The 15,198-nt window shown below is 37.2% G+C and overlaps 1 protein-coding gene across 3 annotated transcripts in view; it reads right to left on the reverse strand.

Moving 5' to 3' along the window:
• Positions 1 to 15,198, reverse strand: part of LOC137295077 (serine/threonine-protein kinase MRCK alpha-like) — a 60,257-nt gene that overhangs the window by 33,364 nt on the left and 11,695 nt on the right. For all 3 annotated transcript variants that reach the window (XM_067826358.1, XM_067826356.1, XM_067826357.1), the window contains exons 3-10: positions 11,923 to 12,006; positions 8,626 to 8,721; positions 5,755 to 6,054; positions 4,715 to 4,858; positions 3,830 to 3,995; positions 3,040 to 3,122; positions 752 to 831; positions 405 to 544 (exon numbers count right to left, since the gene is read on the reverse strand). In XM_067826358.1, coding sequence (XP_067682459.1) covers positions 405 to 544; positions 752 to 831; positions 3,040 to 3,122; positions 3,830 to 3,995; positions 4,715 to 4,858; positions 5,755 to 6,054; positions 8,626 to 8,721; positions 11,923 to 12,006 — 1,093 coding nt within the window. The remainder of the gene's footprint in view (positions 1 to 404; positions 545 to 751; positions 832 to 3,039; positions 3,123 to 3,829; positions 3,996 to 4,714; positions 4,859 to 5,754; positions 6,055 to 8,625; positions 8,722 to 11,922; positions 12,007 to 15,198) is intronic.

A 15,198-nucleotide genomic window follows, 5' to 3' on the forward strand; every position in this document is an offset into this window, starting at 1 on the left:
TGCGAATGAAACAAATATAGTCTGTGGTGGTGGAATGATATATTTATGCTCTAATGTACAAAGTTCCATAAAATTCTTTAGGAAAACACTACAAATCATAATCAGTACCAGTTAATTCAAAATTGAAAAGCATCAGAATTCAGATTTGCAACACATTTATCAGTCCTTATTCTACTGGAACTTTTGTTTAGATCCTGCAAGTGGGAGAGGGAGTGAAAGGGGTCATAGAACTTTTCAAAAATTACTCCAGCCTTACCATGGCTGGTGACAATCTGTCCCCATTTGTCTTATCAACGTCAAAGTGGGGCATCAACCGTAGTAAATGGCACTTGGCAGGCTACCCAAATACCATTCCACTGTCATAGCTGTGATACTTTATTTTCTGGGGTGCGCAAATGACTCACCATGAATTTTTATCATTAAGTCTTTGTTTTCTCTTTCTAGGTTCCTGATCTTTCTCTCATATGTTTCCACTAAAGCACCATCCACTTTGTCACCATTCGTTCCCTCGGGATCAATTAGACACGCTACATCAGACAGTTTACTGAAGAGAATGAAACAACATTAATACACAATCCTTGAAGCTTTTTAATTCTTTTAACCATCACACTTTCAAATCTCAACAGAAATTTTAAACATCATATGTTTGGTACAGTATGTCAATGTGACTCTTAATAGATACAATTCCTTTACTGGGTATTCATGAGCAGACACATTAGTGTAAAAGCAGCATGTAGAGAAATGTACTTACGACTTGCGTGTAAATGAGAAACCAATGAAAGGCAGGTGGTGTCCTTTAAATGCTGTGTAAGTTGCTGGTGGGACTGTGTCCTGCAAACAAAGGCATACAAGTACTGGCGTGATCTTTTCTCAGCCTCCACATATCTGGGGTTGGCATAAAACTGCAATGAGTGAGTTCTACACTGCTTTAACCAATATTCCAGTAATATCATGGTGAGGGACACTCATTGTACCAATGTCAGGAATTGAAACCAGGACTTCTGTTTGACGAGCAAACACTTCCACCACTTTTCTAACCCACTTCCCCTCTTACAATTGTACAACTGCAATAACAACAGTAAATGTTAATAATGAAATAAGATTGTTCTCAGCTCCAATATCCGGGCAATGGTGAATATTTAAAGGTCACATGCAACGTAAAACACAACTTTGCAGATTCTGGTACCTTTCGGTATGCACTTACCGAAACAAATCATAAAAAATGCCAATTCAACCTATAAAAGTTGAAAAAAAACGCGATGAAAAAAAAGCCCGCGAAATCGGAGTTCAAACGTTTCACTAAATTCCCCCCAGCGCTGGGGGGAAAACTGGTTTCAACTGCTGTGTTGCGCTGCGTCCATGACGCATGCGCAGTGAATAGGTTCGCGCTGCATGAAACAGTATGCATGCCCAGCATCTGAGGTCGTGAGCAGTAGTCTAATCTTGGATGTGTACACAAACAAGTAATTAATCTACTCGTTACGTAAAACAACTTGTTGATTGTGGTAAGCAGTCTCTGTCACAGAGAAAGCTCAATGTCTGGTTTATTGACACCTATATGTCTGCCTGCCTGTCTGCTAAAGACAACATGCAATACACAGCTTCAATCATTGACCACGTGCAATTTGAACTTAACACCTATCAGACTATACGACATAAAGAAAATAAGTTGATTTATGACTCGTGCACCCGAGTCCCGTGTCTGCCACATTATGTAATTAGGCACGTGTGATACACATGACGTTTTTATGTCTGTGGGTTACAAACAAACTACATTCATTTTTTCGGATGACTGGATCTGGCGGAAACTGGTGCAAACTCTTGTCAGTTTCAAGTCCTGCTTTGTACTTGGACGAATGACAGATTCCAGCCACGCAGTAGTTTACTATCTCTACTGACATGATTTTTTATTGGATCGAGCGCAAATTTAGAGAACATGTATTTTCCAAACCCAACATCTCTATATACATTCTTCATGGATAACGACTTCTTTTCGTGTGTATGATTTTGTTTGACAACAGTATATGAATCCATACTGAAACGACGCATCAAGTACACAAAAAGAAGTTGTTATCCATAAAGAATCTTACTTTCTTGTGACTGGCTATACTTCTAAAATGCCCATCAAACAGATCATCTTTCTGTACACAAAATGAACCCTCAGCATATCAGCAAATGAAACAGCCAATCGGAAGCCGTCGTTACGCTTGAATGCATATCCACCCGCTATGACTGGGTTCAGTTTCCCGAGGGCTTCGTTTCGGGGGAAGTAAGCCCAAGTACAAAATATTGCACTTTTGAACCGCGATTGTATGCTTACAATAGTGTTTATTTGTTTTTTTAAAAGCAGCAATGTATATTATATGTCATGAATAAGTGATAAATGTGTTTTAATTATGTTTGATTTTTTGGTTGCATGTGACCTTTAAGCATCCATAACTGTGACATGACCATCACTAACTGGATTATATCAACAATACAAGTATTTTGTGTTTGGTAATAAATTTCCAACATCATCATACTATTGGCATCCACTTCAACTTCTGAATTTTCAGCAATGTAATGTCCTTCACACTTGGAGCGTCATACTTAAGAGACTGACCTGAGACGATCTGTGTTAGCATCAATCTTTAGTAACCTATGCCTGTTGTGAGGGGCAACTAACAGGTGGTCAGGCTCGCTAGCTTGGTTGATACATGTTGTATCCCCACTGCATAGATACTAATCCTGTTGATTACTGGATTGTCTGGTCCAGACTGCATTATTTACAGATCAGTGCCAATTAGTTTCATATTGCTGCATGTGGCAGTAGACTAACCTCTCTCAACTGCTGAAGTGGTAAAACTTCAGGCCAACAGTATGAGCATCCATTAATGTACTAAGGTTTATTTCCTAACTGGTCCTTTACATTGGAGCCATCAGAAATAACAGGTTTACTTTTTTTATTTTTTTGGTTTTAACACAATAAACATAGAAGGAACTAACAACTTCAAGCCATGCTATACATACAGCCTCGAGTAGTGTGTACAGTGAACTTACTGTATGCCGAAAATCTGTGTCGTCTACATCAAAATTGGAAGTGTCAGTTGGACTCGAGACTTCAGGCTTGTAAGGGGCCTCCACTGTGAACAGACCATGGATTTTATTAGACATACACATGAGAATGGTTGCTACAAAGTATTACTAGAAACAGAATAAGTACTACTAAACTTCTGTTAGAGAGCATGTAGGTGGATATTGAACACATATAGTTTAAGTATCCTCATCAAATGCCAAGCAGTGTAATATGACAAAGAGTCTGGTCTCAGTATTGGAAAACCAACAATAATTACCACATATCAAAGACAAATTCACAAGCTTTGCACGGTGGGGACGGGGGTTGATTAGTGGTGTTCCAATTGTTGAAATAAACCAAGATTAGTCGCAGTGACACAAAAAAAACAAAAACAAGAGGTCCCATATTCTCAATCAAAAACACAAATTTTGTCACTAGTGTCTTAAGTGATTGAAACACTTGACAATGGAACATATCTCAGAAGTTGCCATGGCCAGAAACACGTTTAATTCTTAGAAGTTGCAAGTTGCATCATTTCACATTAGATGTGAAAGTTACAAATGAGATTTGCATAGTTTTTAATAAAACAAAAAAATCAGAGAAACAACTTATACTAATCTACAACAACAAATTGACAAGGAATGCGAACCTATTTATTTTCAATGATTGCACATTGGTAATGAACCAATTTCCAATTGTGAGATTTCAACCAATTCCCAACACTAATGATCATCAAACACTGGATGTAACCAAACGGTAGAGCTAGCTACTTACTGTCTCTAATGTTGTTCCAGTCAATGCCACTAAACCAGTTATGATTTCTGAAGTCATCAAGTCCGCCTTTGCCGAACCTCTTGTCTGCACTGCAGATAAGCTGCCTTATTAGATCCTTGGCTTCTTGAGATACATCATCTACATCTGTTGGGAACTCAAACCTTGTCTGAAAGGAACAAAATAGATTTTTACATTTTAAACACATAATCGCACTGGTGGCACTAACAGTTGGTCTCTCATAGTTCACGCTCACAGACCCATGATGATACAATGTAAAATAGGTCATCATCAACCCATGCTTGCCACAAAACGCGACTATGCTTGTCATAAGAGGCAACCAATGGGACAAAATGGTCAAGATCGCTGACTTTGTTGACACATGCCAACACTCAGATCAATGCTCATGCTGTTGATCACTGGTTGGACAAGACTTGATTATTTACAGACCACTACCATATAGCTGGAATATTGCTGACTGCGGTGAAATACTAACCTCAATCATTCATCCGAATAAACATTTATCAACTGTATTCTAACTGCAAAAGTACTATCATCTACAGAAGTACAGTACATCCTGGTTATAATTCCACAATTTGTTCAGGAGAAAATATGGCATTACATCTAGAATGGCATTATAACAAGGCAGAACAATTGGAGGCCCTATGCAATGAACAAGGTGACTGAGCTGAAGTATTTGTACCTCTCAAAGAAGGTAAAGAACACCCCATTGATTAATATCACTTTGGATAATATGGCATGATTAACTATTTTAACATGAACAATGACCCATTCATGTGTGTAGTATATTTACTGCCAATAATTAAATCACTGATCAGCGTTTGGTTCCCAAACCTTGTTGTTTATTGTGAATGAATCTGTACTTACTTGATGGTTCATAATCTTGCCGTATGTCTCCACCAGGGATTCAGCATAGAATGGTGTCTCTCCATACAACATCTCATACATACACACACCAAGAGACCACCAGTCACACTCGGGGCCATATTTACCATGGCCATCCTCCATAGCCTGGAAACAAATACACACTGTCAAAAACTCATACCATAAGATAATCCTGCAGTTTCAAAACTGAGTGAATTAATATATATTGTTTTGATAGTCCACATAAACATAGCTACAAAAATAACAGACTAACACAAAGTATTCTTAAACCTCTGTTGACATTTCTATGGAGATATCTGTTAAAAGATATACAATCTATGATAATAAACGCTTTGACTGTCTATGGTAATCAAAGATGATATACCTGTGCTATCATACAATCAGCTCATAAATTGTTTCACATAGAACAAGCTATCAATCAGGAAGTAAATATAAATGTCAGTGTGTAATTGTAAGGAAGAAAAGTAAGTAGGTCACATCACTTAACAAGACTCTTGTACTTTTGGTGTAAAACAATGTTTCAATTCATCTCTAAGTAGCAGTTGATAGTTAGAAACTGATAATCCTTGCAAGAATAACACATTTCTGGCTTAACCATCCCCAGTTTGCCACCTGGTCTAGTAAGTCATATTTGGCAGTCATGCAATTTGGAACCAGATATAGTTCTTGAATTTAAGCTTGTCACCAGAAATCTGGAGTAGTATGGGCCCCTTCTCATATATTGCAAGTTATGTGCAAAAGGGAGACAAACCAACAAAGTACAAAAAGTAGCACCTTACAAGCCCTGTTGTAAAGCTAATGCACTGCTACAAAGAAGTCATGAGGGCTGTTTCAATGTACACAAAAATTGTTGGTATACTGTACTTTTCCAGTTGTAGAAGCTCACAACTTATTGATAGTATATGCCTAGATTTTGGAAGTTAATGGGCTATAATACTAAATATTAAAGGTCTAGATTTAGGAAATGGACTCAAATATGCTGCTCAAGGCCTCTGAATAAAAGATAAACACATGTGACATACTCTTAGGATTTCCGGTGAGATGTAGTCTGGCGTCCCGACAGCTACTGAGGACTGCACTGTTCCATCAGCCATCAGCTTGAGACATGACCCAAAATCAGCTAGCACTATATGACCACTTCTATCAAGAAGCACATTGTCGGGTTTGATGTCTCTATGTACATAATGAAGTTTATGAAGGGAGTCTATAGCAAGGACCATTTCAGCAATATAGAACTTGGACATGTCTTCTGGAAGGCGGTCTTCAAACTTGCTGAGTAATGTGAGCAGATCTCCACCACAGTAGTAGTCCATAACAAGATACTGCAAGGAAGAAAAAGACGGTGAAACAGCAGAGTCAGTCACTCTAGCAAGTGAAGGTCTGTTGCATGAACATTCCAGTTATATCAGAATAGTCAGCAAATAACAGTGCCTGGACCAGAGAAGTCCAAGGTTACTAGAATAAGCAATGACCTGTAATGTCAGGGTAAGAATCATCCTGGATACACACTGTAATCAACCAATTGTCATTTAACTCAATCCTCACAGAAATTAAAACAATGGTGGATATTGTAATAATTTTGCAATAATTTGAACGACCAATTCTATTGTCACATAATAAGGGGTAATGGACTACAAGTGTGCATATGCTGTGGTAGTCATAAATGAAAGCTTGATATAAAATAAACACTGCATCATTTACATCTATTGCGAAAGCCCGGGGGATACAGGTTACAGGCCCTCTGAGACTTGGAGGATACACAAGTACTAATACACTTTTGACCAACCAAGAAACAAAATCACTGACTGCCTGGGATCAAAACCAATGGTTGAAGATGACAGAACATCTAAGAGCTCAGCTCAACACAGTAATTGTGCCATTTTCGATGACACTGTTAGCCATGACCAAGCCAAAAATGAAGCTGCTGTTCAAGAATTGTGAAAAATGGTTAAAAACCTATCTCAATATACCTAGTAAAAAAAAATTTAGCTTTTAATGAAATTTCAAAAGTCTTTCAAAACAACTAGTCCTTACACCTTTTCATTAACTCTTTCAACACCAGTCAACCAGAGGCATATACTGCCATAACACTGAGTTAACAAAGACTCTGACATCAAAGATGAAGCCTGTGTTTTATCATAGGAAATATCAGCTCACAAATCATTATTACTACCACATATCACACACCATTTGAAAAGTCTAATCCTACTGTTCATAAATATACAAGATACTTTCTATCATATTATTCACATAATACAATTACTTAAATAAGTTTATTTTTCATGAAAATGCAGGCTAACACATTTATATGTGCAGATAAACCTGAAGGGAGCAAAAACTGAGACGACTTTTTCCATTTGTAACATTGCATGATATCCCCTTCCCTTTTTCTTTTACATTTTCATTTTTACATGATCAGAATGCGATACAACAGTGTGATATACCTCCGTTTTTGAAGCTTCATATGAATAACGTGAGGCAATTTGTTTCACGGCGGGGATAATTCGAATCTCTGAAGATCAGTAATATCAATGAACCCTTGTCAAGAGTATTTTCACAGTTGTAAGATGCAATACTATTGCATAAAGATTGGTTTCTAATGAGTTTGCTATAAGGATCATGCCTGGTCAAAATCAGACACATGACCTGAATCAGCAAATCAGATAACTCGAATGGATACTGTCCTCGTAAACAAAAACCTGCAGATTCAGACGAAAGTTTTTTGTAAATATCATGCTATTCTAAACATGTTGTGCAAAATGTCAACCTCTATACATATACTAGTGAACTTAGAAGCTGTTATCATGCTACCTGTGACAAGAAGGTTTTACGCATATATTTTAGCATCAGACATCATGTGTGAGCGTAAATTTCAAAGCGATGAAAGCATAGATGTTACTTGAATTACATTACACGATCGCACAATAAAGATGGAAATGGTAAGTTATAATGTTCGTTTGACAACTTTCATTTCCTTGAAACATTATTACTTGACTCATAGAGAACTGATGTGGTACCATTGATGAAGTATGTGTCTGAGAATAGTTTTTTCTCAATAACATTGCAAAAAATAATATAATCCTAATCCTGATGATAATATATGGCCATTTGACATGTAATAAGTGTTTTCATGTATTATGAGAAATGATGGATTTGATAAAAGAATCATACATTAGTTACGTTCCTATATATCATTCAGGGATTGGGACAGAAAACTTTGACAATGGGCCATTTTCAGGATTATCAGCCATTTTCTGAATTTAGAATGGGCAACTGCCCTTGTATCAAAAGTAAACTTCAAAATTTGTAATGGGCCATTTGTTATTTTAATGTACGAAATAGCCCATGGCCCCTGCCTTTCCCAATCCCTGATCATTTTGATACGACTACTCCTTGGCCAGTTTTCCGGTCTACGGTGTCTAGGGACAGGTGCCATCATGACAGGTGCTGAATTTTCATAAGTTAACAAACAACTAGTCCTTGCACAATTTCATTAATGTTATGGACTTGTGGCAGGGCAGAAATCTTAACATAGTGTTATTCATTAGTACTAATTCAGAAGACGGTATTGTTTTAATTAATGCCCCACTTTCTACATCAAAAGGAAGACAAATGTTACCAAACCACAATGCCATGGTGGCTGAGCAGGTTAATCGTCTCACTTTGTGTGCTGGTGATTAGGTACCTGACTCAGAGGATATGGGTTCGAATTCAGGATGGGACACAACCTAACAAAAGTACTAAAATCTATACTTTACTAACAAAGTCTACTACCAAATACACCTTGTACTACGCACAACAAGATCCACCTAGAAAGGCTCATGTACTTGTCAACTCAAGAGTTAATCATGAGCCTAAACTCTTCCTCACAACCCAATATCCCCCCATCTTACCAGATAATGTTCATCCTGGAAGGCATAGTGCAGGTTTGTTATCCATCGCCGATCTCCATACACTAACACATCCCGCTCTTCTTTGAAACAAGCAGTCTGAAACACAGAACATAAAAATACATAATGCATAGTTCTTAAGACACAAGATAAAATCTAAGAAATCTTATGCAATACATTTCTTTCCTCTAAAATTTATCTTATCTATTTCATGGTCTTTCCACAGATCACTCAGATTCTGTTTTAATAATGTACATATGTCCCATAATCCAGGTGTAGGTACTGTTGTATGAACTTATCAACACCACCAGTCAGTGAGTATATTATTTCTTTTATAGATTGACAACTGCTTTCTTTCACGTCATAACTGCAACATTATACTTTTTTAACATAAGAGACATACATATCTTCTATTTTGCAACACCTTAACAAGACAGTGAGTGGATTTGATTTTTCGCTTTTAGCAATATTACAGCAATATCATGGCAAAGGACACAAGAATGGGTTTCCCACATTGTACCTATGTGAGGAATCAAACCGGGTCTTAAGCACATTGAGCAAACACTTTAACCACTAGGATACCCCACCGCCAATATAGAATGCCACTAGAAGGAATAAGTACAATCATCATAAATGACTTTTATTATTCAAAGAACATCTTTTAAGTTAAAGAAGTGATCAGAAAGTGGTTACTAATGTTGTATATCCAGATATTCAAAGTTAATTTGTACAAAGCTTGTACTGTAATTCACCCCATTGCACTAAGGCTTCAGTTTTGACCTGTCAACTCCAAATTATTATGACAGCACTTTCAATCCTTCATACATTTAGTGTAATATATTTGTTTGGTATTTCAGAGAGTGATCCTAATTAAGTTTTAAATGTGCCATCAATACATTTTCAACTAAAAAAAAACTGAGTTGACTTATATATACGTAATGCTGTAAACTTACAACAGTTAACATTAAATATTTCTACAGGTCCTGATGAAAAAAAAAGCTTCCAGTAACATGCTGTTCAGGGATGCACTGGCACCAAAAACATTTACCAGCCTAAATAGTCATAATATACATTGCAACCAGTCAAAAGCACTTGGTAAATATCGGCCTTGCAGATCTTTAGAAAACTTCAGAAAATGGGGCAATAATAATGATAACAACTATGCAGCATATTCAGAAACTGGTGCTTTTCAAGATCGTTCCGGTTTTTAAGGCAACACTTTGGAGGCAGGATCCGATCTTTATCTTTTACTTCATCTATTCTAATTCTCTTCTTACACTTTTTTTATCATTAGTTTATCTCTGCAAAGAACCCAGAGCAACCATTCAGTGGCAGTCAAAAAGCACTGCAGACACTCTTACCATTAGAAGATGACTTAGCGAATGTGGTAACAACACTGATAACAATAACAACTATGGTCATATCAAGAAACTTGTGCTTTTTAAAAACATTATTTCCAGAAGAATGTACAACTGTTCCAGCAAACCTCTAGAGGCAGTATTCAGTGAATAGCTTTCATTTCTTAATCAATCTTCATGTCTCTATACTGTTTTTTCATTAGCGTCTCTCGGCTAAGACACTGCGCATTCATTCCTGTCTAACCAAGGCAGTCAGCAATAGCATAAGGTTTTCTAAATTAATTATGTATGTTTTCAGGCATTTATTACACTTACTTAACCAAGTTAATATGGACAACATCTTTGGCCCATAGTTACACAAACTGACATAAATATATGCTGATGATTCATATGATATGGTAGGTGACCATGCTGATTCAAACTGAATCATTGTTCAGTCCCGACTTTGATCAGTGTAAACAAATAACTCGGAAATTATCAAGCTCACTGAAACTCCTGGCAAGAAATTACAAAATCAAGATGTGTCATCAATCAATGGTTGTCACTGCACCCAAACCCTGATACAAATAATACTCTCAATAGATTAGTGATACGAATTATGAATAAGATAATGTCCATATTTTAGGTACATGTAATGTTTTATGTCATAATCATTCTTGCCATATGAACTAAATAATGTTCGTATGCACACTGTGTCAGTTTCTTGTCCCACCTAGAGTGTTTTGGAGAAACAAAGATATATACTTTCATGATGCAGAACTACTTTCATTATAATGTGTTATCATCACGGTCTTTCCATACATGACCAAGCTATTGACAACATCCTGACATCAATACTTCAAATTCCAAGACAAGCCACTGTATCACGCACAACCAGAATCATTTCTGACAGTGTATGAGGAGTGTGCCAATGAGTCATACTCAGCTGATGCTGGCAAGACATTCTGCCACTGACCTACTAGTGACATTTACAGAAGAGTTTCTACATTGTGGTGCAGACAGAATGCATGCATTCTTTCAGTTTTTGCCAGCTTGCCAATGTCCCTATGGTGGATATTCCTGACTATGTTTCTTTTCCATTGACTATTCATCTAATCTGCTTATATTTCTTTGGGAAAACAGAATCAATGAATATCAATAATTTCTAAGCTTATAGTTCACAAGCTTACACATCCATTCGAACTATAGGAGACCAAGGATATCCGTACACATCTTTTTGTGCATAAATTGTCTGGATAAGTTGAAATGATAGCAAGCAAACACTTCTTGGTTAAAATCACTTCCAAATCAGCATGGTCGTTGCCAATCAGACCTTGTCTCGGGACAAAACACATGCTTCACTTCACACAGTCAGTGGTAGTTCAAAGCATCATGAGGATAAGCAAGTCAATTTTGCAGTTTCATTTGTAAAATTTACCGTACGGAAATGGAAACCGAATATCCATTATAGACAGAAACTTTTAAAGCGTAAGTAATCATATTTTTAAAGGAGAAATGAAGGGCAGGTGAGGTTTCCAGATACTTGAGGTCCGATTATCGAGAGTCTCACAGTACATAAACTATCAAACCAATAATGTAAATGCACCCATTTTCACACTTGGAAATCAATTGATGAAAATCAATATCTCCCAAAATACAGATATGCTACTTCTTTCAAAACATGTATGATTAGTTCATTTGTTCTTAAATATTCAAGGCATGTACAGAAGCCACAAAAATCATCTCATCTGAACCCGACTTCTTTTCTATCAATATTGCAGTAACATCTCACTGCCGTACGACAACACCAATGACATCACGTATCTAGTAACCAAGTGTGACTACTTACTTATCTGGTCACAAATTACAACCAGTACAGTGGGGGTACCTCCACCCATGATTGTCCAATGGGCAGTGGGTGTATGAAAGTACAGAAGTAATATGCCGTCAGTATTCTGCTTACCTCTGCTCTCTTTAGCATCTCCCACTTGTTGAGGATCTTCATTGCATAAACCTGGTCTGTGTGCTTCTCCTTCACCACTGCCACCTATGGAGAAGGACAAGATATTGTATTAGTTGACACTGATCAAGTTCCCTTCATCTTCAGCTGTATTATCACACACCTTGCCAAACATAGTAAAAGTTAGAAACAGAAGTACAGAAATTCATTTCCACATTATGTCACTGGACACTGTTGAACATGTTTATGTATGCACTATAGGAACCCCTTTTCTGCCCTTAATGATGAGGTTATTTGAGCTATACATCACCTAAAGAAAGAAGAACATCCCTTACTTTATCACATACATGTATTTGAAACTGGGGTAATGTCGGCCACAGGCAACACCACAGCTTGGATGCAAATAAATTCATTACTCACTGAAAATTTTTCTGAGTTTCCTTCAAAATTATTGATTACATTGTCAGAAAAAATGGTTACCAAATTGGAGCTAAATCATCTTGTCAATGGACTGTCCTGATTCACTTTGAAAGTTAACACACACACCAAAGGCGACACAGGTTTTGTTACTGACACATTTTACTGTCTGTTTGCTTACCACCTTTGCTTAAAAGCCAATAATGCATTATGTCTGTTATGACCTGTGAGAATACAATGGTGGCAGAAATGCCCCATGAGAATGAAATGCTAATACTTATTTGCATTTAAAGTTTTGGATGTGTTTTTCTTGCAATACATGTTAATCATTTCCACTGAGTATTTTCATAGAATAACTGCAGTTTTTAAGTGTGTTCTCAGGGCACAACAAAAATTATTTGAACGTGACATTAGGAGTCAAAGGAAACTCTGAAAACAAGCTCATTAGGCAAATGAGTTAGGCTTTCTACCAAAAGTCACTATTCCAGCCATCACAAATGGGACACCAAAATAACATGCACATTGTATCCAGACTGGAATCACAGTCTGACCATCTACCAGCTGACTCCATTGGGCCTGATGCAAAAGTTCAAGGTCATGGTTGACAAACAGTCCATATGATTCTGGTTTAACTTCTGCAATCTACTGGTATCAAGTCATAAAAAATTGTAGAGTTCAATCCTAGTTTGTTTTCCATATCAAACCCACTAAACATATGCTATTAAATGGTAAATTACATCCTTCTAAATAGTTGTCACTTCCACTATTTAGTACTTAATCTCAGTACTCTTATTCGAGTTCCTACTACTATTTCTAGAGAAGAACACTGACAAAATAGAGCTCTAAGGTGGACGGATAGCTCAGGTTTCTCTGTCCATTTACAAACCATGTCATGCATGAGTAAACACTTAAATTGTCAGGAATTTTTAACAGGTCTTGGTGACAGTTGTGGGTTTGTCTTTTTTCATTGCATTGTTCGTTGCATATTTATGCTCATAGGATGACATAAGGCAAACGCTGATTACAATCCGAATTACTGTGTTCCTTTTCATGGTGGTGCATAATTTTTGCTCATACTTCATGACGACGTGTATGCACAGCCTGAAAAATGTAAAAATAATTGGCTTTTAAGCAAATGAGAAAGGAATGAGAGAAGAGAAGAGAAAGAGAGAGGGAGGGAGAGGAAGAGAAACCAGAAATGGGATTCACCCACTGTACACATGTGGGGAATGAACCCAGGTCTTCAGCATGATGAGCAGACGCTTTTACCACTAGGCTACCAATCCACCCCATGGAGTGAATGCTTTCACCCACAGGGCGACCCCACCACACTTGCTTGTGATGTATTGAAACATGGACATAATAAATGTCAAGGAGAATCTATTCTCAGCTATTCTGCTGAAAGGTTTAAAGATTACAGTACCAGAACCCTCTACTGTCTGACTGAAAAGATGCAGCTGGCATTCCATATGAGAATGTCTTACATTTCTGTCAACTCCATTAAGTTTGACACAACAAAACATTTATGGCCTTGACCTATACCACACTAATTGTCCCTACTATTATTCAGCTTTCAAGCATGCATGTTGGATGGATGGACTATAGTGCTGTATAAATACCCATGTACATAAAAAATGGGTACAATGTGTGAAGTAAATTTTCAGTCTCCCACCAAGTTATTGGATATTGTTAAAAGTGACAAAAAAACATTCTCACAATTTCGGACTCTCACTGTCCAGAATATGTCCCCACTGACTGGGCTTAAAGGTGGACACTGCCCAGTAGTTCACAACGTTTTTACTTACAAGTGGTATAACAAGCACATTCAAGAAATTTGGGTCGCTTTCAAATTTATTCAACTTCCATTAATTATTCAATATTCTGCCTAAGATTTTCAGTACAAGAATAACTCCAAACATTGCCGAAATGAGATGACAAACCCAATCAATAATTTTGGGATGGGCACTCACTATTCAGCATTCTCTCCAGTACAAAATAAGAAATAATAGCATTACGTTTTGGGGTTAGAATGTGCAATGTTTTCAAATGGGTAACACAAGTGAAAACTCTCTTAAAGCGTTGGCTGATTTTCAAGATTTAGAATAGTATCAACTATTTCCTATTCCAGTGTCTGCTACTGAAGACTTTTCTACAGGAATGTGAGACATGAATATGATGCTTGATCTGCGTGATTACACAATGCCATGACACAAAACCATGTCTTAGTATCAGTAAGTGGAAGTCACGGTGGCTGAGCGGGCTAGACGGCTGACTTTGTGTGCTGGCGATTTGGTGCCTGACTCTGAGGGTGCGGGACTCAACCAAAACAGTACTAGAATTTGTACTTTATTAAGAAAAGGCAATCCCAAATATGACATATGTTGCATCAATAATTGGGACAAATAATTTCCTGATGAACCTTCTGACAAGGAAGTGCATCTGTTTTCCTCTAGCATCTCACATATCACACTGAACTTCCTCTAGCATCTTACATACCACCACACTGACCTTCCTATACTACACTTGATCTTAGTGAACACACTTCAAAAGAAGAGTAACATCCACTTCACTTCTGTTCACTGAAACAGTTCTTAGCAGAATTGTCACTCACATAGATGTACCTTTTACACTGCATTTCATTATTGACAGAAAATAATTGTCAAAATGGTAAGCAAGTTTAGTATATCAATGAATCGCCAAGACAAAAGCAATTTTGGAAGGAAGGAGCTACAGCTTCTGAAAGTGGTGAATAACTGGTGACTGTTAAGGTTTCACACATTTCTTAATCCTAATGTGAGTTTGACCTTAGGAAGAAATCCTTAAAAATCAAAACTCAAGATTAAGTCATTATCATGATATGAA

The sequence above is a fragment of the Haliotis asinina genome, chromosome 8 (genome assembly GCF_037392515.1).
Source record: "Haliotis asinina isolate JCU_RB_2024 chromosome 8, JCU_Hal_asi_v2, whole genome shotgun sequence".
In the NCBI taxonomy this organism is placed as follows: domain Eukaryota; kingdom Metazoa; phylum Mollusca; class Gastropoda; order Lepetellida; family Haliotidae; genus Haliotis; species Haliotis asinina.